The following is a 26,504-nucleotide window of genomic DNA, read 5'->3' as shown; positions in this document are numbered from 1 at the left end:
GAGAGGAACTGCGCTCGACTGCAGAATCCGACACGTCCGCCTCGCCCTCGCGAGAGGTTTTTGACACACGTCAGCATGACATCAGAGCAAGGCGGACCACCCTCGGACACTTTTCTAACCGGCATGCATCTCGCGGTGATCACCGGTGATCGGTTCTGCGCAGAATTTGCTCATCTCAAACAAGCCTATTGACTCCAATGCTTTTGAATTTCTCTCGCGATACTTTGATGTCATACTCCGATCGGTCTGCGCAGCGTCGATGCATCTCGAACAAGCCTAATGACTCAAATAATGAACTGGAAGCACAAAAAATATTCTTGCTTGTTGCTACAGGTAACTACAGTACTCAAAATTTGAAGTTGATCAAAAAAGTTCATTAAAGTTATCCTAAGAACTAAGATGTCCTAAGTAGGTTTTAGGACAACTTTGATAAAAGGTTTTGATCCATTTCAAATGGTGACTACTGTATAACGGGCCCTTGAAAGTCAGTAAATTAATCTTTCTGGTGATCAAACTCAAAAGACTCAAATTACTGTGATGCATAAAATCCTAATGACTAGAAAAACAGCTGAGATATTATTGTACTGTAAAATGTGAAAAAGCAATTCAAACACCCACACATTATATTTTGATCTACTTAGTCTAATTACTGTAAGCATTAAAAATTACACTAAATAGGCTAAGTAGTGTAAATATATATAAATATTGTCTTAACCTACATAGTGCCACAGCATATTTGCACCCGTTTTGCCTCTATACTAGTATGGAGTATCCTTGAGCTTAATAAAGGTAGTTCATGTTGATTCAGCTAAACATACTTTAATTCTGACATGGTTTATATTAAGAAACCTAATAATTAGCACTGCAATGATAAATTAGTGCTTAGTAATACAAAACACATTCAATATTTATTAATTTATTCAATACACAGGGACATTTTCAGACGAACAAAATTATAAAAGACTGGTAACCATAACAACAGCAACAGAGTAACACATTTAAATATAAAGTTGAAAATCCTAAACAAGGCCATTAAACAGTCCAAATGACCATACTGCTGAATACTCAGATCTTGTACAATGTTGATGAAAAGAAAAAAATATATATGCAATGACTAAATGAGCACACAGAGATCAGTATCTGTATTTGGTTGAGTAGTCTTTAGGAGAAACCACAAGACCCCGTCCTTTCCTCGCCCCCCTGTAGACAGTCTCAACAATGTCTATCATCTCCTGCTTATCTTCCATGGTCCAGTTTATCTTGTTGTTGTTACCAGTGCCAAGATCAATCATGATGTGCTTATTCCTGAGATAGACAAGCAAAAGCAGAAATATACATTAGGATAAATATGCACTGTAAAACTACAGAGGATCAAAACCTTTCAAAGTTTTTCTGAAACCTTCTTCTTTGGACAACTTAGTTCTTAGGACAACTTTGATGAATGTTTTTGATCCACTACTGTTGCATTGGAGATATTTATTTTTGTCTATAACTTTGACAAGTTCAGAAAGTGATTCTATCACATTACACTTGTGACAACAGTTAAAGTGCCCCTATTATGCTTCTTTTGGATATTACCTTGTAGTGTTGTATAGCTGTTTGTGAATGTAAAATGTCAATGTTTCAGAGATCAAATTGCAAAATAAATAGATGTTATTGCCTCCTGCACTTTATTGCTGATCATCTGCTTAGCGGCTGGTAAACTTACATATTTATCTATAGCATTAGTCTTTCCAGATGTATGAGGTATCAGTCTTGATACCTCATACGATGTTGTCACTGCCTTTTGAGAGATTTACAAGATTATTTACATGTCTTTTATAAGGCTCTTATTAATTGGATTGTAATTTCGATACAAAAATTACACTGTTTTCCCATTAATCTATTAGTCTGCATTGCACATTCTGACTAACTTAACCTCTGAGTGGCCACTGCGTTCAAGAGATTGACAGATATGTCTGTGAATACTTTAGAATACTTCATTTTCAATGAATGTTTTAAAATTTTGATTTAGCCAAGGTTGTGGCCTCCCTCCAATACCGCTATGGCCCACAGTTTGGGAAGGCAGCACTGGCCTTAAAAAGATTAGTTCATCCAAAAATGAAATTTCAGCCATTATTACTCACCCTCATGTCATTCCAAACCCCTAACATTTTAGTTCATCTTCGGAATGCAAATTAAGATATTCTGATGAAATCCAAGAGGATTTTTTATCCTCCATTGAAAGCAATGAAATTACCACATTCAAGGTCCAGAAAAGTAAGAAAGCTTCAGAGCGTTATGATTCTTCTGTGTCGAATCATGATTCAGATCGCATGTCAAACCAGCAAACTGCTGAAATCACGTGACTTTGACACTCCGAACCACTGATTCGACACAAAACGTTCATAACGCTCCGAAGCTTCATGAAGCAGTGTTTTGAAATCAGCCATCACTATACAAGTCGTTATTTTGTTTTGTTTTTGGCGCACCAAAAATATTCTCGTCGTTTTATAATATTAATATTGAACCACTGTACTCACATTAACTGATTTAAATATGTTTTAGTACATTAATGGATCTTGAGAGAGGACATGTCATTGCTGGCTATGAAGGCCTCACGGAGCCATAGGATTTCAGCAAAAATATCTTAATTTGTGTTTCGAAGATTAACGAAGGTCTTGCGGGTGTGGAACACCATAAGGGTGAGTAATAAATGACAGAATTTTAATTTTTGGGTGAACTAACCCTTTAAATACTCAGTAAAACACCCTGCATAATGATGGACTCCCATTTGGTTAATAGGACACTCCACCCAAAAATGAAAATTATCTCACATTTTATTTTTCTAAAATTCTCTATTTGTGTTCCACAGAAGAAAGTCGTAAGAGTGAGTAAATGAGAGAATTTCTCATTTTTGGATTGACTGCCTCACCTGCTGTAGTCATTATACAATCTGAAGACTTACCTGAAAAAGAACATGACTGTGCAAGGATCATATAACTCATACATCTTGTTGAAATCTGGCACTTCTGTGATGTCCACAAGATAAATTACTGCAAAATTCTTTACCTGAGGAAAATACATGATATTAGGAATTAGGCACACAAAACACCGATAGAATAATGGTACATAAATAACTGTTCCCAAAGACATCTTCATCAACAAGTCCTACACCAAATACTATCTGTTCAAGTTGGTAAACTGTAAATACCTTCTCGGCGATGCTGTATAATACTTCATCCATTTTCATACACGTAGGGTCCCAATCGTGGCCAAATCGTATAACAATCACACGGTCCTCCTCGGATAAAATAGCCTGGTCCACTTGCCAACCATTGTGAAGATGAGGGAGCATGTACGACATTTTGATGGTAATCCAAAAACACTTCTAAAAATGCACATGAGGTTGTTGTTATATACGCTTACAAACCACCCAGGAGAATATACTATTCAAACTTCACAAAATAAAACGCAAAACTGATTTGTTTACATTTCACACGTTGATTTCTCGTTAGCAATTAGCTCAGAAAATTCTAGAAAATACTGTCAGACGTCGACAGAAGTTTTCTTCAGTTAAATATTAGAGCAATAAAACAGGGAACAAAATTAAAGGGAAATGCAATCCTTACCTTACAGTTTAAATGATTTTTTTGTGTAGATGAAGTGTTTATTCTGACTTTATAAGATGTATAACACGGCTTACTACGGTTTTAAGAAGCGTACTGCAACAACGACGGCGGCTGCCGCGGTTAGTGAACAATGCGTATGAACAGATATCAATATCGCCCCCTGCTGGATTGGAGACTCGTCCGAGTATTGTTTAAATTATTAAAATGTATTCAAAGGGTCATTCAGGAATCAAGATTTAAGATTAATATTTATTATTATTATATGGCCTTAATTATGAACAAATGTGCACAGCAATGAATTCTACTACTGTCTAATGTTGTCTTGTGACAACACCTTTTGTGTATGTTGCTGAATGTCCTACATGAAATGCGCAGGCAAGCAAACAAGAAAGATTTTTATTCCTTGAATCAATTATTCAGAAAAGATCTGATCACAGCATTATTTAAAGCTAAATGTTTATTTCCCCCATTTTCGTACTGTAAATAAATGGGTAACATGGAATACTTTTGGAAAGTGTGTCTTGCAGCTAAAACTATTCAAAATAGTACTTTGCTGTTTGTTTCTTAATTACTATGCATTCATCCTCTGTGAACTTATTTTAATTAAAAGACTGGAATACTTATTCATATAGCTTATGACAGAATACTCTTTAAATTTCAAGGACTATCTCACAACTGGCGGCATGAACACTGTGTTAGCAAATATGTATACTGATAACATTTTAGAAGATTTATTTTCTTCATTTGTGTTCTGTAAATAAACACTAGTTTAAATAAACTACATAATGGGTAACTAATAAATGTTGTTCCCTGATAATGACAAATAGGATTGAGTTTTTAACAATGCCCATTACTCACATGAACATACAACTGAAAAAAGTGAACTTGAATATATATTTATATGCTCTAATTTATTTACACAGCTTTAATTTTGTAAGCTTAGATGTTGTCATTTACTGTGAATATGAACATGTCATTTACTTTATGAATACTGAACAGGGGAAATAAAGTGGGAAACCAAGGGTCTACAAGATATCCTGATGCTTACAATCATTATACAATTGAAATGAACTGCAAACAAATGAAAATCCTCACAACTAAAGTGTGGAGCTTCGCAGAGGAAGTCACTTAGGTAAGCAGCATGAATTAATAAGACAAAACTTTTTTTTGGCAAAAAATCTGATCAAAACAATAATTTGAATATCATATTTATAAAAGTATAAGGCAAGCAAAATAGAAATGAAATTTAACAATAAATGGAATTGATTAATAGAAATATACATGGTCTAACAGAAAAAGGAAACAGGTAACCATTAAACATTCCAACAAATATATAAAGAACATGTCAAAAACAAAACAAAACAAAACAAAAAAACAGTTTATGAGGTTTGGAAAATATAAAAAGTATAATCACATAAATTCTTCAACCCTAGAACTATAAATGGGCTACAGACATCTATTTGTACATGAACTTTGCTTGAAGTGATGTCTCAGTGAAACGTAATGGATGTATACTTTAAAATGATTAATATGAAACAAAACGCAAGCATTCACACACATACGTACGTTAATGAACAGCAGCCAATATCAAACACATCTTCACTTGTTTCAATCTCTCAAGTTCTACTAGGTTAACAGTTTAACACTAGTTTTGGTGAGAATGGAACATATTTTGCATTGTTTCAAGAAACACGTAACAGTTTAGGCTCTCCGTAAAATTTGCATTTCAAGTCCTCCTTGTCTTTATTACTATTGGGAAACTACTCTTGGAGGACCTCCATCTCTGTGTCTGTCACGGTGCTCAGCTTCTCGGGCTCAATCTCTGGGATGAAAAGATTATGCTTCAGTTTATTCAGCTCTGCCATATTGAAGCCTAAAAGTACCACGGCCTTGGTTTTCTGTATGTTCTTCAGACATCTGGTGCGCTTTGTGCCAATCTGGCAAGCCACGTCAGTTTTGTTAAGCAGTAAACGGCTACTCAGGGCAATGATCTCCTTCTTGAGCGGGTAAGGCTGTGTATTAAAGTACTTATTGACAAACTCGCGTCGTTCTTCGAAGGAGCTTGACTCCATTCCAGAAGGATCCAATGCTAATTTTACGGAAGGATCGATTACTACTTCAGGTGAGGGGACCGTCAGACCAGCCAACCTATCTCGCTCGAGTTTTCTCTTCCTTGCCAACCGTTCCTCCCGCTCTCTTCTATTGGCCTCCATAGCTTCTCTGAAGGCTATTTCCAGGCGCAACTTGCTCTGCATCTCCGCTTCGGTTTCTAGTGGCTTTGTGGCAGGAACCGAGGCTTGAACTGAAGTCGGGGTTGGACCAGTGATCTGTTTTGGATGAGCTGGGTATGACACAAGTGCTCGGTTTGCTCTGGGAGTAACAGCTAATCCTGAAGTCAGTTTATCACTATCCTTGAGACTCTTCGGTGCACTGCGGCATTTAGCCAAGTGGACAATGATGGCCTTGGTAGTGGTCTTCCCAGTGTACACACCACCACAGTAGAGACATCTGTACGATGGGGTTTTAAGTATAGCATGCAGAGTGGGCACAATGAAATGCTTCTCTTTGAGGTGCATTTGATAGCATTCCTTGTTCAGAAGCTTCTCCGAGCAGAAGGGGCACTCGGTGCTGTCAGGATTGGGTGTGGGCATCTTGCAGGGTGTGGATAGCTTCCCAACACCCTGAGGATTGTTGGGCAACATCTTCACAAAGATCAGATCGAGGGAGCTTGTGACCAATGCAAGATTGAGCTCTTTTTCACCCATTATAAGTTTAGGAGCCGTGGTTCGGATGTCGAAGTAAGGGAAAAGCAGATTCCCCGAATCATCAGTATACAGTCTGTATTCACGCCTCATGAAGTCACAGTTGCTCTTTCGGTTCACATTATGCTCCATCTGGATATGGTCGACAAGCTGCTTGATGGAGTAGAAGAGCCCAGAACAAAACAAGCAATTCATGCCATGAAGCAGGTGTTCAAAAACTCCCTTTTCCGAAATCAAGATCTTGCATGTCAAGCATTTCACCGTCTTATCTGGCATCTTTTTCAAAAATGGAGCACGAGCAGCTAGACCAATCTTGGGCATTTTAGCTGCCTCTTTGTGAACCTCTGGATGGGACTCGTAGATATCAGATGGGAAGAGTTCATTACAAATAGGACATGTGATCCACTTCTTGGTTTGTTTAGGGGCTGGCAAAGAGCTGATTTGTTTGTTTTGCTGAGCAGGAGGGTTGTTCTGGGATGCAGGCAGAGCTGGTTTGCTGACTCCTTGGGAGTTATTTCCCTGGACTGATAGGACCTGCAAAGGTGCAAGAGTGTAGGTAGGCAAACCATCAACTTTGTTGCCGGTGGGGATCAAATGACTCAGAAGGGATTGAGAGGTTAGCATGGTGCCTCCAGAGGTGGGTTGATTTATGGGCAATCTTGGATTAGCAGCGAGGGACTGAGGTGGCGGTGGCCTAACAGCAGGTACATTAAGACGAACACCTGGTGGTAGGACAATTTGGCGGGAAACAGGCTGCAGTTGTGACTGATTAGGAAGGCCTACTCTGACGGACACCTGGTTTTGAGGAACACCAATAGGAGCAGGAGGCACAGCAGGTCTGGTGATTTGGGCGTTCTGAAAAGCCAATGGGACTCCAGGCCTCAGTAAACCCTTCGCTTCAGCGCTTGCAAGCTGAACCAGAGCAGAAGCTTGAGTTGGGAGAAATGCCTGGCTGGTTCCTGGGGCAGCAATGACTGCAGAACCACCACTTTCCGGCCCTTTAATTCCACCAGCAGCCAGTGTAGCGGTCACCGCTGGCGGATCTTTCATCATCAAGAGAGCAGGAGGGCCTTGTGTTTTCGGTGCTAGAGCAGGGTACTGTTTCTTACTATCTGTTTCAAAAATTAGAGCTCTGATATGCACATCCAGCTCCTTGTGCTTTTCTGAGGTTAGAAGATGATACAGCAAGTGTTCGGATGTCTCAGCTGATACGTAACACTTTTTGCAGTAGAATTTCTGAGACCTATCTCCGAGAGCCACAAGTTCCCGCTCCGATCTCTGCCCGGCATATTTATTCAACGTGGAAGTGTAGTGATATAGAAGAACATGCTTTTTAACACTGTACAAAAGAGTATCTTGTATATGGCATCTTCGGCACTGAAATGTGGTGCCGTTTACAGCCCTTGGAGGCAACTGTGGGACAGCAGGGGTTTCTATCTTTGCGTCCTCAACGTGGAACAATTTGAGGTGCCTGGAGACCAATCTTGGGTGAGCTATAAATGGGCAGGAAGTACAGGCTGAAAGCTTGCACAGGCGCTCTTCTTCATCATGGTAGCGCTGAACATGGGTTTTGTAGGCATGCCAGGATCTTGTAGAGAACTCGCACAAGGTGCAGCACAATCCTTGTGTACGATATTCCCACTGAGAATGGAGAACGCTTGGTTAGAATTTCAACCAGTTGTCACACAATATTCAGAGATGCTCATTATTTAGCTAAATAGTTTTTGCTCAGTAAAGCTAAGCACATTTATTGAAGTGACATTCACCTTCTTCCTCCACCGGCCATCAAAGCCATCAGATAAACTGCACCAGTCGGTGGCATCAAAAACATTGTCGCCTGGGTAAAATTCCTGGAGTTCCTGATAAACAAAAAGGAGAGATGACATTTCAAATGGAAATACATTTTTAAAATAAAAGGCTATTTTGATACACATGGACATGAGATTTCAGTTATTTCATTTTTACAAATAAACATACCTGGCCCAAATTAAGACATTCTTCAAGTCCAAATTCTCCAAGAATGTTTTTCACTTTTCGTCTTGTTCTGCGGATCTTCTCCAACCCTCTGACTGGAAACTGGTACATGGTTGTACGCCTGAAAAAGAATCACTTTGGTTTCCATTTGGATGATGTCTTTATTTTGTGATTTTTATTTTGATTTATTGACCAACCCTGAAATCCTATAGCCTGATTATGTAAGACTACAATAAATGCTTAGTGACAGATTTAGGAGTATTTCATACACTTCTTAACCAATCATTTTGTTCAGAAAGGAAGAAAAAAAATTGTTTTGCATTGCTGATTTAAATCACTTTAGTTTTTACAGTCAGAATAGTTTTTACAGTCAGAAAACACACAATACAATTTTTACAAAACCATTCAGAACACCAGAAAATCTCAACCTAGACTTTGTCTATAACAACAAGACACTGATAGACAACAGTGGTTATATATGTTTTAACTGTTTGATCAAAAATGGTAAGTAGTAACTAAATGTTGGTAGAGACATGTCCTTAGCATCCTTACTAAATTCCAAGCCCTGGTAGTTTGTTACTCTCAGCTTTTGTAGAAACTCTTCGGATACCATGTGGACACCGACATCATTACTATGGAAAACAACATAGATATACCGCATATTGACTACAGTGTCTGAGCAATGGATCCAAATTCATCCCTTGCAAAGTAATAGTATGGACATTCAGTTCTGATTTGAATACACAAATCAAGAGTGTGCTATTTTGTGAAGAAAAAAAGCCTAAAATGTTTTGTTATTAAACCCTAATTAATAGTGAATCAGAAGAATTAAATACTTGCATAATCTCTCAGAAAATAACCCAAAATATGGAACTCCACTCAAAGTAACTTAAAGGGTTAGTTCACCCAAATATGGAAAATAATGTAATTTATTACTCACCCTCATGCCGTTCCACACCAGTAAGACCTTCATTCATCTTCGGAACACAAATTAAGATATTTTTGTTGAATTCCGATGGCTCGGTGAGGCCTCCATAGCCAGCAATGACATTTCCTCTCTCAAGATCCATTAATGTACTAAAAACATATTTAAATCAGTTCATGCGAGTACAGTGGTTCAATATTAATATTATAAAGCGTCGAGAATATTTTTGGTGCGCCAAAAAAACAAAATAACGACTTATATAGTGATGGCCGATTTAAAAATACTGCTTCATTAAGCGTAGGAGCGTTATGAATCTTTTGTGCCAAATCATGATTCAGATCACGTCAAACCGCCAAACTGCTGAAATCACGTGAGTTTGGCGTTCCAGACCGCTGATTCAACACAAAAGATTCATAACACTCCAAAGCTTCATGAAGCAGTGTTTTGAAATCGGCCACCACTATATAAGTTCGTTGTTTGTTTTTTTGGCACACGAAAAATATTCTTGTCGCTTTATAAATATTAATATTGAACCACTGAACTCACATGAACTGATTTAAATATGTTTTTAGTACATTAATGGATCTTGAGAGAGGAAATGCCATTGCTGGCTATGCAGGCCTCACCGAGCCATCGGATTTCAACAAAAATATCTTAATTTGCGTTCCGAAGATTAACAAAGGTCTTACACGTGTGGAACGGCATGAGGGTGAGTAATAAATGACATTATTTTCATTTTTGGGTGAACTAACCCTTTAACTAATTGTGGTAACATGAAAACAGCATAATGTTCATATACTTCAAATTATATCATAGATGTAACATTGGTGAGTGTGAGTACTTCCATTAATCCAACTGCAAAATTCAAGAAGCAGTAGAATTTCATGACTACATGTTTTGTCACATTTCATCCCCCGAAAAGACCATTATGATTTTTATTTTATTAGTTACATACATATTATCCCTCTCACGTTCATTACAGTAATGCCAGTGTGGATATTTTACTTTTGAAGGTTTCTTCTATAATAGCCATTAAGTTTCAATTTATATATAAAATGTGATTAGCTTATATGGTATTTCCCACCTGCAACTGTATTTCAGGATTTTTTTATTTATCTTATTAAAATAGTCAGTCTGAATAAAAAGGTGTTTTGCCTGTGCAAATTTGAAATATTTTTGGGAACTTAGTCACTTTTGACTGGATTCATTTCTGGAAGGTTATCATCATCATTACTCAATTCAAAAACTGAATTTGGAGATAACTGTGCTTATTTGACATGAAAAGACAGTACTTCATTTTCTTTTGGTAAAATAAAAAATTATTTATTTTGTGGTGAAAATTCGTATGATGTTCTTAATAGATGCTTCACATCTCTGCCTGTTGAACATGCATGCAGTGATAACACAATCTGATGAATCCAGTACCACAGCAAATAATACAACATCTCACTCACATGGAGGACTACCTCGTGTAATATCTACAACTTAGTATTCACGAAATCAACACGCTATTACCCATATATATTTAGTGCTATGACAGACACTGTGCAAAATCACATCTCAGCCCTGCATCAGTCAAATAAAAACACTTTACGACAGAATCCGTTTACATTGTCATAGCCTATATGTGCCAGAGCGAATATTTAATTCAAGCTGTAATTATTTATTTAATACAAGCATCAACTGCGACCGGTGACCAAACATATCCACGCCCGCCAAAGCACACTAAATGTTCGAAACAAAAGAGTCTACCGTAACTCTAAACTAGCGAAATGTAATTTTCCATGCGCCCCACATCACTAAGAATTCGACAGGAATTATTTCACATCGCAGAACAACTGATTCCCTTCTAGAACGCGCGATTCTAAATAACGCAGTGATGTCATAAAGTAACCTCTTCGCAGCTCTCGGCTAATGGGCTTCGTTCTACTTCCTGATCATACCGAACCCGCAACAACTAAACGCAAAAGCTAATGTTCCCGCTGCTATCTAATTGTGAGGACATTACCTTTTTTCACCGCCACACAGACTCAGGGAGGGGATTTAGCTACTTTCACCAATCCGCGTGCTTGCCAAAACCGATGATAGAAGATGTGGACGCGGTGTAGGATGTTGAAACAATAATTCTGCGCTCTCAACTATGGAAACCAGCAATGAAGAGTATTTATTAATTTTTGCAAGTAGGACTCATTTATTGTGCTTGCCGTTTAGACTCGAGAAAATGGCGCATTGAACAACTGGGAAGTGACGTCAGGGCATAATTATCATACTGCGTGGCTGGCCAATCGAAATTTAGTACGCTTGAAATGGAAAAAAGTTCTTATATATCACTCCTGCTGGCTCTCAGGGGTAATCACGTGGAGAAGTATGCACAACTTTTAAGTTGGGACCTGGTCCGGTTGTGGTTAGTTTCAGTCTTTCAAATATTCATCATGATAATGGATTTTCTTAGAAGTGGTCTGGTCATGAGGGGGCGCAGTTGCTTGTAATTTACAGGCATAGCCACTAGATGGCACCTTGAACAGTCAGCTCGTTGCTGAGCAACAGCACAAGATGGGAGGGGTTTTGTTGCTGAAGTCATATCACACCACTAGTCTTCATCCAATGGGTAGAAAGTAACTGATACTAGCATAGGCATATAAAAAACGGCTTATAGCTACTTGCAATGACGGTGCATGAATTTTTTTAACAATTCACTTATGTTTTTAATTGCATGACAAAAAAGTTACATTGGACAACACGAGAAGCAATTTTTGAAGGATTTGATCATACATTCCGTTCGCATTTTTCAAAATTTTAATTTCCGATCCAATGTAAAAATATGTACAAACAATGCGTGTTTGCAAATTTCAGAAATCTTTTTTTTATTTATTTTTTATTCAATGACCTGATAACATTTCAAACAATGGTTACTATGCGGTAGGGCTGCACAATTATTAATCGCGATTAATCATGTGCAAAATAAAAGTCTTTTTACGTAATATATGTGTATAGTAATTATGTATAAATACACTCACATGTATATATTTAAGAAAAATGTTATATTTATATATAAAATATTTATATTTATATATAATATAAATTGTATATATACATTTATTTATACATGCATATATTTCTTAAAAATATACATGTGTGTGTTTTTATATATACATAATTATTATACACATAACACACACACACATATATTACGTAAACACAGACTTTTATTTTGCAAACGTTTTATCGCGATTAATCGCGACGTACCTTTCATGACGGCATTGCACCTATATACCAAATTAGATAATGTATTGATCTTTAATATCGTCAATCAGAATTTCCTTTAAAAATCTTCTAAAATCACAGTGCTAATCTTCTGCAAAATTCTGCAATTTTATGTTGTACGTGAAATAAATGTAATGTTGAATTATTTAAAATGATTAAATATTGTATAAAAAAATAACAAGTTACATTATTATTATATAATTATGGACAGATTTTCATTAAAATGTTAAGCAAATTTAAGTGTCAACCTTCCACTACAAAAATATTGTCCATAAATAAAATGGCGTACTCGCACTACTCACACACAACACTCATGACACCGGCATTTGCGCGGTGACAAATCAAAACGCCTCTGATTGGACATTGCATTCCTAAGCTCAACAAAGATGTGTGTGATTGGTTGTAATGTTCAACACTCCAATTACACGTAAAAGAAAATGACTATAAATATGATGTAACATGAACAAATCTACTGTAAATGCAATGCTGCAATCTTCATATTTACAGGTAATGCTTCACATTACGGTTAGACTACTTTCTTTGACCCCCCCTCCCCCCATATCTTATTCTGATGTCCATCAGGGGGATCAAGCCTTCATTAGGGGGGTCAGATCAGCTACTTTGGAGTGTATTTGTCTTGTTTCTATTTTGTCTGTATTTATAGTTTTTTTTTTTTTTTTATAATTCTGGCCTTATAAGGACCTGTTTTATATGTAAAATGTTTTCAGACACTATTTTGTTTCTTCCTCTGACAGAAATGACAATAAACCTCTTCACTTGACTATACTGTATTGACCAATCAGCATCCAGTACCAGTCAAGAACTATTTATATTACATAAATATATTGATCTGAACTGGTAGCTGTGCTCTGATGGATAGACAATGTTTAACCTACAAAAACATTCCAGTTTTTTTTTTTTTTTTTTGCAATGGCAGAAATGTTTTCTTATGAATTTAAATGAATCTTTGAGGTAAAAATCATGACTGGGGAATCTGTTAATGTTTTTCTGCTAGTTTATAACTTTTGTCATGGCCTTGTTTCAATAATGTAAAATCTGTTTATTATTTAAATGATCATAAATCAGGATCCAAGATGTTTTACCAAAACATTGCAACACAGTTTTTCAAAGATGGATTGTACGAACAGGAAATTTATTATCAAAAGTTTTCACACAGTGCATGCCACAACATACAAATTACGATTATTATAATCAGTTGTTTTTAACATGTCTTTTTCTAATCTGGAGATGATCATGGAACTTCAAGATCTTTGGCAAAGTAAGAAGAAACCAGTTCAGAATGTGAAATGTGTAACCATACTCCGGATACAAAAGTTGCATGGACTGTAAATACTACAACACTATGCTCCAAAGTTATGAAGAGCTAATCGGAACATGTCATTGGTGCAGACCCATTTGTTATCTACATTCTTCAGCAAGAAGACCTGTTGAAAGCCCATAACTTGGTCCTGATCAGCCTGTAAAAACACACAAAAACAATATAAATGTTCATGATTTTTTACAGCCTACATTGTAAGACATTTATAATAATAATAAGTCATTTATAATTACGGAAGCTTGTTTCTGCCACTAAATAAAAAGTTAAAAACATAATTGCAACTTTTTATCTCATAAATCTGGATTTTATTGTCAGAATTGAGAATTTATATAAAATATAAAAGGAAGTTTTAACTTATATCTCACAATTATAAGAAAAAAAGTTTTAAACTCGGATTTGCACGAAATCAAGTCAAAATTAATCGATTTTTTTCTGCAAATTTATATCGTGATTTTGACTTTAATAATAATTTACTTAAATAATGTCATTTATTACTCACCCTCATGCTGTTAAACACACGTAAGACTTTCGTTCATCTTCGCAACACAAATTAAGATATTTTTGTTGAAATCCGATGTCTCAGTGAGGCCTCCATAGCCAGCAATGACATTTCCTCTCTCAAGATCCATTAATGTACTAAAAACATATTTAAATCAGTTCATGTGAGTACAGTGGTTCAATATTAATATTATAAAGCGACGAGAATATTTTTGGTGCGCCAAAAAAAACAAAATAATGACTTAGATAGTGATGGCCGATTTCAAAACACTGCTTTATGAAGCTTTGGAGCTTTATGAATCTTTTGTGTCGAATCAGAGGTTTGGAGCGCCAAAGTCACGTGATTTCAGCAGTTTGGCGGTTTGACACGCGATCCGAATCATGATTCGACACAAAAAGATTCATAACGCTTAATGAAGCAGTTTTGAAATCGGCCATCACTATACAAGTCGTTATTTTGTTTTATTTTTGGCGCACCAAAAATATTCTCGTGGCTTTATAATATTTATATTGAACAACTGTACTCACATGAATTTATTTAAATATGTTTTTAGAAACTTTATAGATCTTGAGAGAGGAAATGTCATTGCTGGCTATGAAGGCCTCACTGAGCCATCGGATTTCAACTAAAATATCTTAATTTGTGTTCCGGAGACGAACAAAGGTCTTACGGGTGTGGAACGGCATGAGGGTGGGTAATAAATGACATTATTTTCATTTTTGGGTGAACTGACCCTTTAAACAAAATTGCATAAATCTACCAATTAATCTCAATTTTTACAAACACTTGTCTGATGAAACAAAACCGTTTTAATAAATGCAATCTATTATCACATCTTACTTTGAGCTGGCCCATGACCATACTCATGACACAGCTATCTGGAGTGGGGTGATGGTCCTGAGCGGTGATGCTGTGCTGAATGGTCTGAAAGGGAAGGCTCTGCAGATAGGAACATTCCGTTAAACTTAGGAAGACAACTTTGCATATGACTGTAATGACAGGAGTAAATAAGGTAAGTTACATTTAGTTTGGTCATGATTGCAGTCTTCCCTTGAAATCCCTCCCCTTCCCATGTCAAACAGGAAGCATCAGTCTACAAGAGAAAAAAAAATGTATATCATAATCAGGCATACAAGCATAGAATTGAGTAATAATAAAAGCTAAAACACAAAAATCATGGATGAAATCAAAATAATTCTGCTATCGTAACTTACACTCATTACGCGAGATAATGAAGTTCATTGACAGTCATTTACTCGCAATAATTCACTTACATAGAGGTCGGCGAGCTTCACGCGGTCTGTATCAAACTGCTGATAATAGTGTTGCACGAATCCAGTGCCGATTTGCTCCCACATCGGTTTTTCTGCCATTGTTTTTTCACTGTATGAAAAAGCTCCTGCGCAAGTTTGAACAGACAATTCCACGTGTAGCTGTAGCTGCAAACAAACACTGACAATGAGCTGTTTGATAGATTTAAACTAAAGTATAGTATTTTTAGGTAACGTCGTGTTTAAAACATTATTGCTATAGATATTATTTTTCAAACTTACAAAGACCACCTCAAAGTGATGGCACGCTACCTGGGCTGAATAACTTCGCGCCTTATTGGCCGGAACAAGAAGCAGCTCAAAGTAGTGAAGGAGTACCGGCAGATCTGAGATCAGCTTTTAGCAGAGCAGATGAATCAGAGGAATTCAGATGTTGGGAAACTGGATACATTTTTCGGTCTTATAAAATAAATGCAGAACTGACACTTGCTGAGAAATTTAATTATTATATGCAAATGAACATAAATAATAATAGACATATAAGTAAAATAGACATTTGTTTATTCACAATTAAAAGTGAACTACACTATACAGCATGTTATAGTATAGCATGTATAAATATTGCATTATGAAAAATAAAGTATAAATTATGGTGAAGAAATGAAGAATTAAAAACAGGGAAAATACTTATTTATCCATATCATAGTGATATTAAGATCTTAATATTATGACATAAAACAAAAATAGTAAACATTAAATACATTAAAATATTTAAAGAATATATAAATAGAGAAATATACTCTAAAATATTCAGCTGTGCAGCATAAAATTGCTTGCGCAAATAATTAAACAGGTATGTGTAATATAAAATTATAATAATTATTTTTAATTAATTAATTATTATAATTATACATTACATTTAATTATAATAATTAAAATGTCTGGAGCCAGATCTACTTTTATATGTAACCAACTCCCCCAGTAATATTAGCTATATCAATATTTTATGCATTTTCAAAACATTTTTTTTATAGTAATATATTATTCAATTATTATAATAATTGTATAATATATGATATTTTAAATCCTGTGAAATATACAGCTTATCTTGTGTTTTGGTGTAAAATGATCATTCTAAGCACAATGTACCAAAAGTAAATTATCATTATAATAAAAAAAATTAAATAAAAAGCAGGACAAATTGGTTGAAGAATTGGTTTATTTGATTTGTAAGGACTTTTAAAAGACTCTTATCATACCATAATTTCTGAAGTCGCTATGGGATCGCCTGTCCATCTATGATTGCATGTAGACGATTTAGTTGTGCCAAAACGTGCACTTAAAAATATGTTTAAAGACATTTTGTTTAATTTATAGTTATATGAAAAATTAAACAACAAGGCAACATATCAGACAACATTTCTTTATAGAAAATATCAACCAGGCGCATAAAGGACAGCTATAAATTCGCAACTTTCATTGACATGGTTGCCAAGTCCGCTGTTTTCCTGCGGATTTGGGATACTTTTAAATTGTTTCCACGGGTTGATTTTTTTCCTCCCGTGGGTAAAGATTTGACATATTGCATAAATTATATTTGACTGAAATGCTTGTATTGAAATAGTTTATATTCTACCAATGATAAACTGCTAGATGTTAAGTTTTGTGAAGGAGGGCCACTGTTTTTAATGATAACTATGATATAGTGGTTTTCAATTTACATAACAGTGACTGTAAAATATGTATTTTATGTAAGGGAATTGCATATTTTGAGTTTTGATGTTTGTGATATGGTCATTGGGCTACTTTTGGGCAACTTTTAATTGGCCATTGGGCTAATTTTGTTACGCACTTCCGACGTGGCCTGGCAACCCTGCAGTAGAAGTAGGTTACGTCTTCTCTCGCGGATGTACTTACTGTAATTGTAGAAGTTAAATGTAAAACCATGTCTGGGTCTCAAGGAGTCACTGCTTTGTGCGAAAATCCTACCGAGGTGTTTTTGGATGTTTCTAAATTGCTTATTACATACGCGGACAACATTCTTAGGTGAGTGAAGTGTTTCGGAGACTCCACGGTGCCGGTGGAATGTTGTTATGCTTGATGTGTGTGTATGTTGTCCATAGGACAGTGTGTCCAACTATCTTTTTCTTTTTTTTTAATTCCTTGTTCTATATCCACCATATTGTATTCGACATCTAAATTACAAATTATTTCTATCTCTGGATTTTTTCACTTTCTAGTTTGTGCATTTGTGTGTTTTGTAGGAACCCAAATGAGGATAAATACAGATCAATCCGTATTGGAAACCCAACATTCTCCACCAAGCTTCTGCCTGTCAAAGGAGCAGTTGAATGTCTCTTTGAGATGGGATTTGAAGAGGTTGGTGTTGGTTATATATATATATATTATATAATGTGTGTTTGTGTAAAAGCATATATAGTTACCTTTTATGTTTTCAAAGCATGATCACATTTTTGATTTGCTATTTGTATGTGTCCCTGTTAGGCTGAAACCCACTTGGTGTTTCCGAAGTCAGCATCTGTGGAGAGGTTGAGGCAGGTGCGGGAGACAATTGCCGCTGAGCGAGACCAGAGGCTTGGTACGAGCAAAGCTGCATCCAACCCACAAAGTGCCAGAGTTCCTCCAAATCCTGCCCAACCACCACCACTACCCTCCTCTTCTTCTACAGGCCCTGCGTCTGCCACTGCTGCCCCTATGCCTGCACCAGCTGCTATGCCTTTCACTGTGAGTTTTTTTTCTTTTTTTCTTCCTACTTCTTAGTTTTCGTTTTACAGGTTTGGAGTCCTATTTGCATGTTTTCTTTTAAGGATGATATCATAAACTTTCTGCACTACCAAATAAAACAGCAAAATTAATAAATGATTTGAAGACTTGCATCCTTTGCATATTCAGTCATTTCACCTTTTTCTTTTTGTATTAGTCGAGCAGCGTGACATTCTTTAGGACTGTACAGTCAAACTTCCAGCATGTGATGATATACGAGAGCCCTGAACTGCAGCAGAAGGCTCTGAACTGCATACCTCATGAACTGCTCAGGTCCAGGGCTAAAGAACGGCTGAAACAAGCCAAGGATGCAGATCCAGGTTAGCAAGACATGATATCACCACTCTGAATTAACGCATATACTCGTAATATAAAATTTGATTCATTTACATTTAATTCACTTTTCTTGATGTTGGTTCAACGAAACGGCTCCAAAAAGGAAAAAACAACCTCTTTACCCTTAGTAATAAACATAATGAGTGCTATTGTTATATTCATTGATGTACACATCTGTTAACATCTCAAAAAATGTGGTTTAGGGTTTTTCTGACACTTTAAACAATTCATATTTCTCATTTAAATGTTTTATGCAAAGACATTTGTTTAAACTGATTTATACTTGTATGAAATGAAGATTATCACAAGTTGACTCATGTTTGTGTTGTAATCTATTCTCAGCATGTAATCTAGGTGAGGAGGACATGTTACTTCTAGACCTGTTGCAGTGGTTCAAAGGGGACTTCTTTTCCTGGGTAGACAATCTGCCATGTAGCCGGTGTGGAGGTACAACCCAGCCTTCTGGATCCCTCCCCGCCTCAAGTGATGACCTACGCTGGGATGCAGGCCGTGTAGAGAACCACTTCTGTCACACCTGCCAAATCTCCACTAGATTTCCAAGGTACATCTACAGTTAACACTGTTAATGATACTGAAGGACTAGCATCTTGCATTAAATTTTATGCAGCAATTTTATTCCATATTCTCCATGTTAAACGGTTAGTTCACCCAAAAATGAAAATTCTGTCATTAATAAATTACCCTCATGTCATTCCAAACACGTAGGACCTCCGTTCATCTTCGGAACACAGTTTAAGATATTTTAGATGTAGTCCGAGAGCTTTCTGTCCCTTCATGGAAAATGTAAGTTCGGTATACTGTCCATGTCCAGAAAGGTATTAAAAACATCATCAAAGTAGTCCATGTGACATCAGTGGGTTAGTTAGAAGTTTTTGAAGAATCGAAAATACATTTTGGTCCAAAAATAACAAAAACTACGACTTTATTCAGCATTGTCTTCTCTTCCGGGTCTGTTGTCAATCCGGGTTCACGACTCCGCAGTGACTCTGCTGATGTAAGACGCTGCTGACGTGTTATCCGGTGCGCCCGAGCTTCGTTTACTGTCTGAGGGAGACGCACGCTGTATTCAAGCTATTCTACATTGTTTGCATTTTGGTATTGCTATATTTTTTAAGATGGTGCGTAAGTGTTGCATGTCACGGATGTCCTAATCGCCAAAAACAATGACGTAAAAGTGCATTACCAACGCCGACAGATGAATCAATTCAATGGAATCAATTCAATGGAATCAATTCAATGGAATCAATTCAATGGAATCAATTCAATGGAATCAATTCAATGGAATCAATTCAATGGAAAGGATTCCAGAAGAGAATTCAATGCTGAATAAAGTCTTAGTTTTTCGAACCCACTGATGTCACATGGACTACTTTGATGATGTTTTTAATACCTTTCTGGACATGGACAGTCTACCGTACATACATTTTCAGTGGAGGGACAGAAAGCTCTCGGACTAAATCTAAAATATCTTAAACTGTGTTCCGAAGATGAACGGAGGTCTTACGGGTTTGGAACGACATGAGGGTGAGTCATTAATGACATCATTTTCATTTTTGGGTGAACTAACGCTTTAAATTAATAAATAATCATAGAGGGATAGTTCACCCGAAAATTCTCTGTGGAACACAAAATCATAAATTTTATATGTTTATGCTGCAAAAAACAAAATGAGATAGTGACCAGGGGTTGTTAAAGAGTTAGTTCACCCAAAAATGAAAATTCTGTCATTAATTACTCCAAACCCGTAAGACTTTAGTTCACCTTCAGAACACAAATGAAGATCTGAGAGCTTTTATGTCCCTACATTGACAGCCTATGCAACTACCACTTTCAAGCCCCAGAAATGTAGTAAAGACATCATTAATGTAGTCCATGTGATTCCAACCTCAATTTTATGAAGCAACACGAGACCTTTGTTTGTGCAAAAAAACATAATTTACCACTTTATTTACAAAATATTAATCTCCAAACCATGTTCACGAGAGAACCACGACGCATGCATGGTGCGTTGACAAGAGAGCAGACATTGTATTTGCGTATGCTGTCAATAAAGTGACAGAAAGCTCTTAGATTTCATTTAAAAAGATCTTCATTTGTGTTCCAAAGATGAACGAAAGACAGAATTTTCATAAAAAATAAAAAAAAACCACTATAAAACTACCACAAAACTATCTAGTAATCTATATGAATCTGTTTGCTGTTAAAAGTCATACAATAGGTTAGTGTGAGGAACAGACTAAAATTCACTAAAAATCCTCCTCTCCACCACACAACACTTTTATGGTGTTTTGGTTGGGAAAAGGGCAATGTTATTCATATCATAATTCCAAATTCACATTACTTTTCCTTTCCACAGGTACAATAACCCAGAGAAGCTTTTGGAGACCAGGAGAGGGCGCTGTGGGGAATGGGCCAACTGTTTCACGCTGCTCTGCCGAGCCTTAGGCCTTGAGGCCAGATATATCTGGGACAGCACAGGTAGAAATCCTACAGCATTAAAGGGTTACTTCAGGATTTAGCATTAAGCTTTGTATTAGTAGAATACCACTAGTATTTTCGAATTAGCGTGCTTTCCCCCTTCATATCAGCCCGAGATGAGAGATTTATGCATTTTTATTCTGTAAAAAAGCCTCCGATGACGCAAAAATCGTCATTTTGCGTCATCGGAGGCTTTTTTGGCCAGAGGCTTAAAACTACTGCCAGTAATAGCAAGTAGTTCCGCATTTTTTCACCACGCCCATACATATGCGCGTTTGTGGTTACTCACGGACATAGATCAGGCCAGGCTGTTCGTCCTCTGGGAAAGTGAATATAGATGTTATCACGGTGTCCTTCAGAATGGTTCTCTTCATTGCAAAGATATTTGGTTCGTAGTCCTCGTGCTTGAAATGGAGACTACATATTCTGCGTTTTTTTAGGTTTTCTATAATGGTGTCATCTCCAAACTTCGGGTGTTTGATGGTCCGCAGCCACTGTTTACATCGCTCCAAATCTTTAACTTAATCGGAAAATGACGGAAACGTACTTGTCCTTTCCTGGTTTTGGGTGTACATCCAGGTACAAAGCAATTTAGCACCATTTCGCTGTAAATGTATGAACTAACTCACGATTTATTTGTTTGAATTTTCCTGAATGCCGCCTGTAACCGCTAGGCGTGGTTTGGGCGTGGCCTCGCAAGGGCAGCAAAACAAGTGCATTATGGGAGTTGTTGTCTTTCATCCACATTAGTCAAAAATACATTTTCTGCCTTTTCTCAGTCTAGAAAGTTCCAAATTCAAAAATAATTTCACATTTCTACTACATAAATGACCAATTTTAAATACACATTCATCTTTCCAGGGGTGAAGTACCCCTTTAAGGCCCTGATATACTCCCAGTGACGTTCTTTTTTTTGTTCTTAGCTTAGGGGTAAAAAGAAATTCAACACACCTTGGCAGGTATGTGCAGCAGCATTCTGTGCTGGAAGCATCGTTTAGATGAGTGTGTAAATCGGTGCTGCACGCTTTCCTCTCAATAACAAAATAAACGCATAACAAAAAGCGACAGTGACAAAACAGCAGTTAAGAAAGCATGTGATCATATTAGCAACGTATATTTGCACCAGCTCACTTCAGTCAAGTCACGTTAAATTGTATAGCACTTTTATACAATAGATTGCTTTGAAGCAAGCAATTTACAGTATTAAACGTGAAACAGTGCCAGTGTTGCTTTCATTTAGAATTACAACTTTTATACTACAACAGTTTGTACTATGAAGTGGCTGTTCATGTTTTTACTTGCGTCTGACCTTGATGGACTGAACAGAAGAAATGAACAAGAGAACATTTCCATGTCTAAAAAAGCAGAGCCTCAGAGCCACACTTATCTATTACATAATCGCCATGGACGAATGGTAGTTGTTTACCAGCTGGAGCCTACTTTTCCAGGAAGTTTGCTTTCGCAAGCTATTTCGAAATCCCAGAACAAACTCCAAATTAACTTTGTTTTGGCCTGATATGTTTGAAATGATGTCACACCAGTATTTCATTTGAAGTATATCAGGGCCTTTGCTGTACCACAATGATATTGTATTGGAATAGAAACATAAAGTTTTGTCCTGCTTTCAGATCACGTGTGGACGGAGGTGTATTCTCAGTCACAGCATCGCTGGCTACACTGTGACCCTTGCGAGAACACGTGTGATAAACCCCTCCTGTATGAAGTCGGCTGGGGGAAGAAACTCTCCTACATCTTGGCGTTCTCTAAGGACCAGGTTGTGGATGTGACGTGGAGGTACTCCTGTAAACACCCAGAGGTCCTTTCCAGACGCACACAGGTTCAGGAGACATGGCTACTTCATACGATTAACACACTCAACTCTACGGTATGTTTCATATTTTCATGTCCTCATCCAAAGTACAGCTCCTTTCATCACTGCCTCTAAAAAATGTATCTGACTGTAACTCTATACCACTCCATACCTGTAGAGGCAGCAGTCTCTAGGAGAAGAGAGGAAGAAGCAGCTGTTGCAAAGACTGCTGGTGGAGCTGGTAGAGTTTATTTCTCCCAAGACCCCTGCATCTGGAGAGTTGGGTGGTCGTGTCTCAGGATCTCTGGCTTGGAGGGCAGCTCGAGGGGAGACTGGTATGAGCGACTCTAAAGGGGTGAGATGCTTAACTGTAACCCAGTGTTTCATTACTGGTTATTCCATTGGTGTGATATATATATATATATATATATAGTACAGTCCAAAAGTTTGGAACCACTAAGATTTTTAATGTTTTTAAAAGAAGTTTCATCTGCTCACCAAGACTACATTTATTTAATTAAAAATACAGTAAAAACAGTAATATTGTAAAATATTATTACAATTTAAAATAACTGTTTTCTATTTGAATATTTTTCACAAAGTAATTTATTCCTGTGATGGCAAAGCTGAATTTTCAGCATCATTACTCCAGTCTTCAGTGTCACATGATCCTTCAGAAATCATTCTAATATGCTGATCTGCTGCTCAAGAAACATTTAATGTGTACAATTGTACAAAATATTTGTGTACAATATTTTTTTCAGGATTATTTGATGAATAGAAAGTTCAAAAGAACAGCGTTTATCTGAAATCTAATCTTTTGTAAATTATAAATGTCTTTACTGCCACTTTTGATTGATTTAATGCATCCTTGCTGAATAAAAGTATTAAATTCTTTAATTTCTTTACAAAAAAATAAAAATTCTTACTGACCCCAAACTTTTGAACGGTAGTGTATAATGCTACAGAAGCTTTGTATTTCAGATAAATGCTGTTCTTTTGAACTTTCTATTCATCAAGGAATCCTGAAAAAAAAAGTACACAACTGTTTTCAACATTGAAAATAATCATAAATATTTATTGAGCAGCAAATCAGCATCTTAGAATGATGTCTGAAGGATCATGTGACACTGAAGACTGGAGTAATGATGCTGAAAATTTAGCTTTGCCATCACAGGAATAAATTACTTTGTGAAATATATTTAAATAGTACACAGTTATTTTAAATTGTAATACTAAAATGTTTTACTTGTAAAATACTTGTAAAATGTTTTTTATTTTCACAATATTGCTGTTTTTTACTGTATTTTTAATTAAATAAATGTAGCCTTTGGACTGTACTGGATATATATTATATATATTGTGTGTATTATATATGTGTATATATGTGTGTTTGTTTAGATCTATAATTAACTTAACTAACATTTTATGTATGTTTCCTCCCAGAATGCACAGGAATGTGTCTTCATTCCTTCAGAATCTGAGAAGCAAAACAAGTTCTTTCACATTTGCTACAATATGACCAAAGACTGTTACTTCAGAGTGAGCAATGGCCAAGAGACTATCCCAGGATGGCAGAAAGGTGTTTGGAGGACAGAAAATATGTTCCGGAAAGAGGAGCTTGACTGGCAGATGGTTTGTTTCTTTCAGCGGTTTCTTTTTTTGAAGATGAAGGAAAATTCCTTTCTTTATTTAACCAATATTACTGATATATCTATTTTTCTATCTTAATTTGACTTAATTTAATGTAATGATATCATTTGATGTTAAATTTCATTTCTTCATTGTTTAACATGTTTTTTTATTTATTTATATTTCATATTTATTTTTGATATTGTTTAATATTAACCTGGTGATATAATTTATTTAATTGTATACTCTTTATTTTCAATGAATTAGAAAAAGTTGGCAAAGTAATATAGATTTATTATACAGTACCGTTCAAAAGTTAGATTTTTTGAAATGTTTTTGAAAGAAGTCTTTTATGCTTGCTCACCAAGACTGCATTTATCTTATCAAAAATACGGTAATATTGTGAAATATTACAAATCAATTATTAGAAAATGGTATTGCTGCTTAATATTTTTGTAGAAACCATGATACAGTTTTTCAGGATTCTTTGATGAATAGAAAGTTAAATGTGTAGAAATCTTTTGTAATATGTCTTTACTGTCACTTTTGATCAATTTAATACATCACCCCAGACTTTTAGGCAATTACATTTAAAATAATGATCAACTTATCGTACCGACCAGAAATACAGTATCCATGCATTCCTAATTGTTGGCCATTCTGTCATATTAGCCATTGTCCTAAAGAACACATTTACTTGTGTTTAAATGCAGCTGGTTTAAATATTTACTTTGCTGGTTCTCTGATTGTAGGTGTATTTGGCTAGAACAGAGGGCTCTCCCTTTGGAAAAATAAGCTGGAAATTTAACTGCTCTCCAGTAGGGATGAAGATCAAGTCCGCTTCAGTCCGAGCCTTCAGCCAGACCTTCCATTCAGGCAGCGTGCGTTGGAGTTTACGTTCCGCCGAGACCACCGTAGAGTTCCCTGGAGGTATCAGTCTCACTGCTGAATGCATCAGCTCTGTGCTTTGTGTATTAAGTTGTGCTTCAAAAACTGAAATGGTTTTTAAATATAACATGATTAGCACCAATTAAGCTTGATTATAATATTAGTAATCGGTTTGTTTTCACAGATGGTGAACTGCACTCCTCTTCAAGTCTGTCCGGAGGCAAAGAGCTGATTGTGGAGGCGGAACTCACAGGAGGAGAGGGTGAAGTGTCATGGCAACACGCTCAGCTCTTCAGACAGAGTTTAAAAGACACAGAGAAAGTTTTATTTGAAATGTTGGTTGAAATGGAAGAGTCTTGATGAGAGATAAGCACGTACAAATTCATATCTCTTTCAGGTACGCATTTACTGAAGTATCAAAAGTTTTTAGGTTTCTTTTAAATGCAACCCACTACTAAAGGCACTAGCGTGTTTTCTTTTAAAGCCCTGCTTAAGTCTTATCTGCATGTCTTCTTACTGTATACCATTTTATGGATGATTTTTTTTTTTCTTACCATTTGTTTTATTTGTTGTTTCTACAAATTGAACTGTGTTTAATTGTAATATGTCAAATAAATGAAAAATTGATTAATCAAACATAAAAGTTTTATGTTAGATGTGACACAAACTTCTATGTTAGATGTGGTTAATCAATTTGACAGCACTAGATTTTAGATCACCAGATTTGGAAATGTATAGTTTGGCATTGTTCTTGCATAAGTTTTATTTTTTTTATTATTTTATTTTTTTTTTAGTTTAATGCATCACTGTTGTACATTTTAAAAGACTACATCATCTTTTCCTGTTCATAAGTTGTAATAAATATGACCTTGAACTCATACATTAAATTATTTCATTCTTCAGTTGTGTG

At 36.2% G+C, this 26,504-nt stretch overlaps 4 protein-coding genes across 6 annotated transcripts; 1 reads left to right on the top strand and 3 right to left on the bottom strand.

Moving 5' to 3' along the window:
* Positions 1 to 897: 897 nt before the first annotated feature.
* On the bottom strand, positions 898 to 3,740 carry txnl4a (thioredoxin-like 4A). The gene is made up of 4 exons (XM_067411878.1): positions 3,612 to 3,740; positions 3,194 to 3,370; positions 2,948 to 3,051; positions 898 to 1,305 (listed from the first exon to the last, which is right to left on the bottom strand). The coding sequence occupies exons 2-4, from the start codon at positions 3,344 to 3,346 to the stop codon at positions 1,134 to 1,136; spliced, it is 429 nt and encodes a 142-aa protein (XP_067267979.1). The 5' UTR covers positions 3,347 to 3,370; positions 3,612 to 3,740; the 3' UTR covers positions 898 to 1,133.
* A 347-nt stretch (positions 3,741 to 4,087) lies between these two features.
* adnp2b (ADNP homeobox 2b) lies at positions 4,088 to 11,484 on the bottom strand. 2 transcript variants are annotated; one of them, XM_067411219.1, is made up of 5 exons: positions 11,281 to 11,484; positions 8,900 to 8,979; positions 8,351 to 8,468; positions 8,140 to 8,232; positions 4,088 to 8,014 (listed from the first exon to the last, which is right to left on the bottom strand). In XM_067411219.1, exons 3-5 carry the CDS (start codon positions 8,456 to 8,458, stop codon positions 5,372 to 5,374), a joined length of 2,844 nt encoding a protein of 947 aa, XP_067267320.1. In that variant the 5' UTR covers positions 8,459 to 8,468; positions 8,900 to 8,979; positions 11,281 to 11,484; the 3' UTR covers positions 4,088 to 5,371. The 2 variants fall into 2 exon arrangements, with proteins under 2 accessions (XP_067267320.1, XP_067267319.1); XM_067411218.1 differs by lacking the exon at positions 8,900 to 8,979.
* A 2,195-nt stretch (positions 11,485 to 13,679) lies between these two features.
* nutf2l (nuclear transport factor 2, like) lies at positions 13,680 to 16,027 on the bottom strand. Of its 2 annotated transcripts, XM_067412253.1 has the most exons (5): positions 15,928 to 16,027; positions 15,649 to 15,813; positions 15,396 to 15,467; positions 15,215 to 15,313; positions 13,680 to 14,014 (listed from the first exon to the last, which is right to left on the bottom strand). In XM_067412253.1, exons 2-5 carry the CDS (start codon positions 15,745 to 15,747, stop codon positions 13,898 to 13,900), a joined length of 387 nt encoding a protein of 128 aa, XP_067268354.1. In that variant the 5' UTR covers positions 15,748 to 15,813; positions 15,928 to 16,027; the 3' UTR covers positions 13,680 to 13,897. The 2 variants fall into 2 exon arrangements, with proteins under 2 accessions (XP_067268354.1, XP_067268353.1); XM_067412252.1 differs by having other exon boundaries at positions 15,649 to 16,008.
* A 1,485-nt stretch (positions 16,028 to 17,512) lies between these two features.
* On the top strand, positions 17,513 to 26,451 carry ngly1 (N-glycanase 1). The gene is made up of 11 exons (XM_067411576.1): positions 17,513 to 17,691; positions 17,910 to 18,024; positions 18,151 to 18,390; positions 18,587 to 18,749; positions 19,108 to 19,327; positions 21,143 to 21,264; positions 22,893 to 23,149; positions 23,253 to 23,429; positions 24,521 to 24,709; positions 25,459 to 25,636; positions 25,779 to 26,451. The coding sequence occupies exons 1-11, from the start codon at positions 17,591 to 17,593 to the stop codon at positions 25,952 to 25,954; spliced, it is 1,938 nt and encodes a 645-aa protein (XP_067267677.1). The 5' UTR covers positions 17,513 to 17,590; the 3' UTR covers positions 25,955 to 26,451.
* The last annotated feature ends 53 nt before the right edge of the window (positions 26,452 to 26,504 follow it).

The sequence above is a fragment of the Chanodichthys erythropterus genome, chromosome 15, assembly GCF_024489055.1.
Source record: "Chanodichthys erythropterus isolate Z2021 chromosome 15, ASM2448905v1, whole genome shotgun sequence".
Taxonomy (NCBI): Eukaryota; Metazoa; Chordata; class Actinopteri; order Cypriniformes; family Xenocyprididae; genus Chanodichthys; species Chanodichthys erythropterus.
Note: the sequence above shows the minus strand (reverse complement) of the source record. Positions and strands in the feature narration are given on the sequence as shown.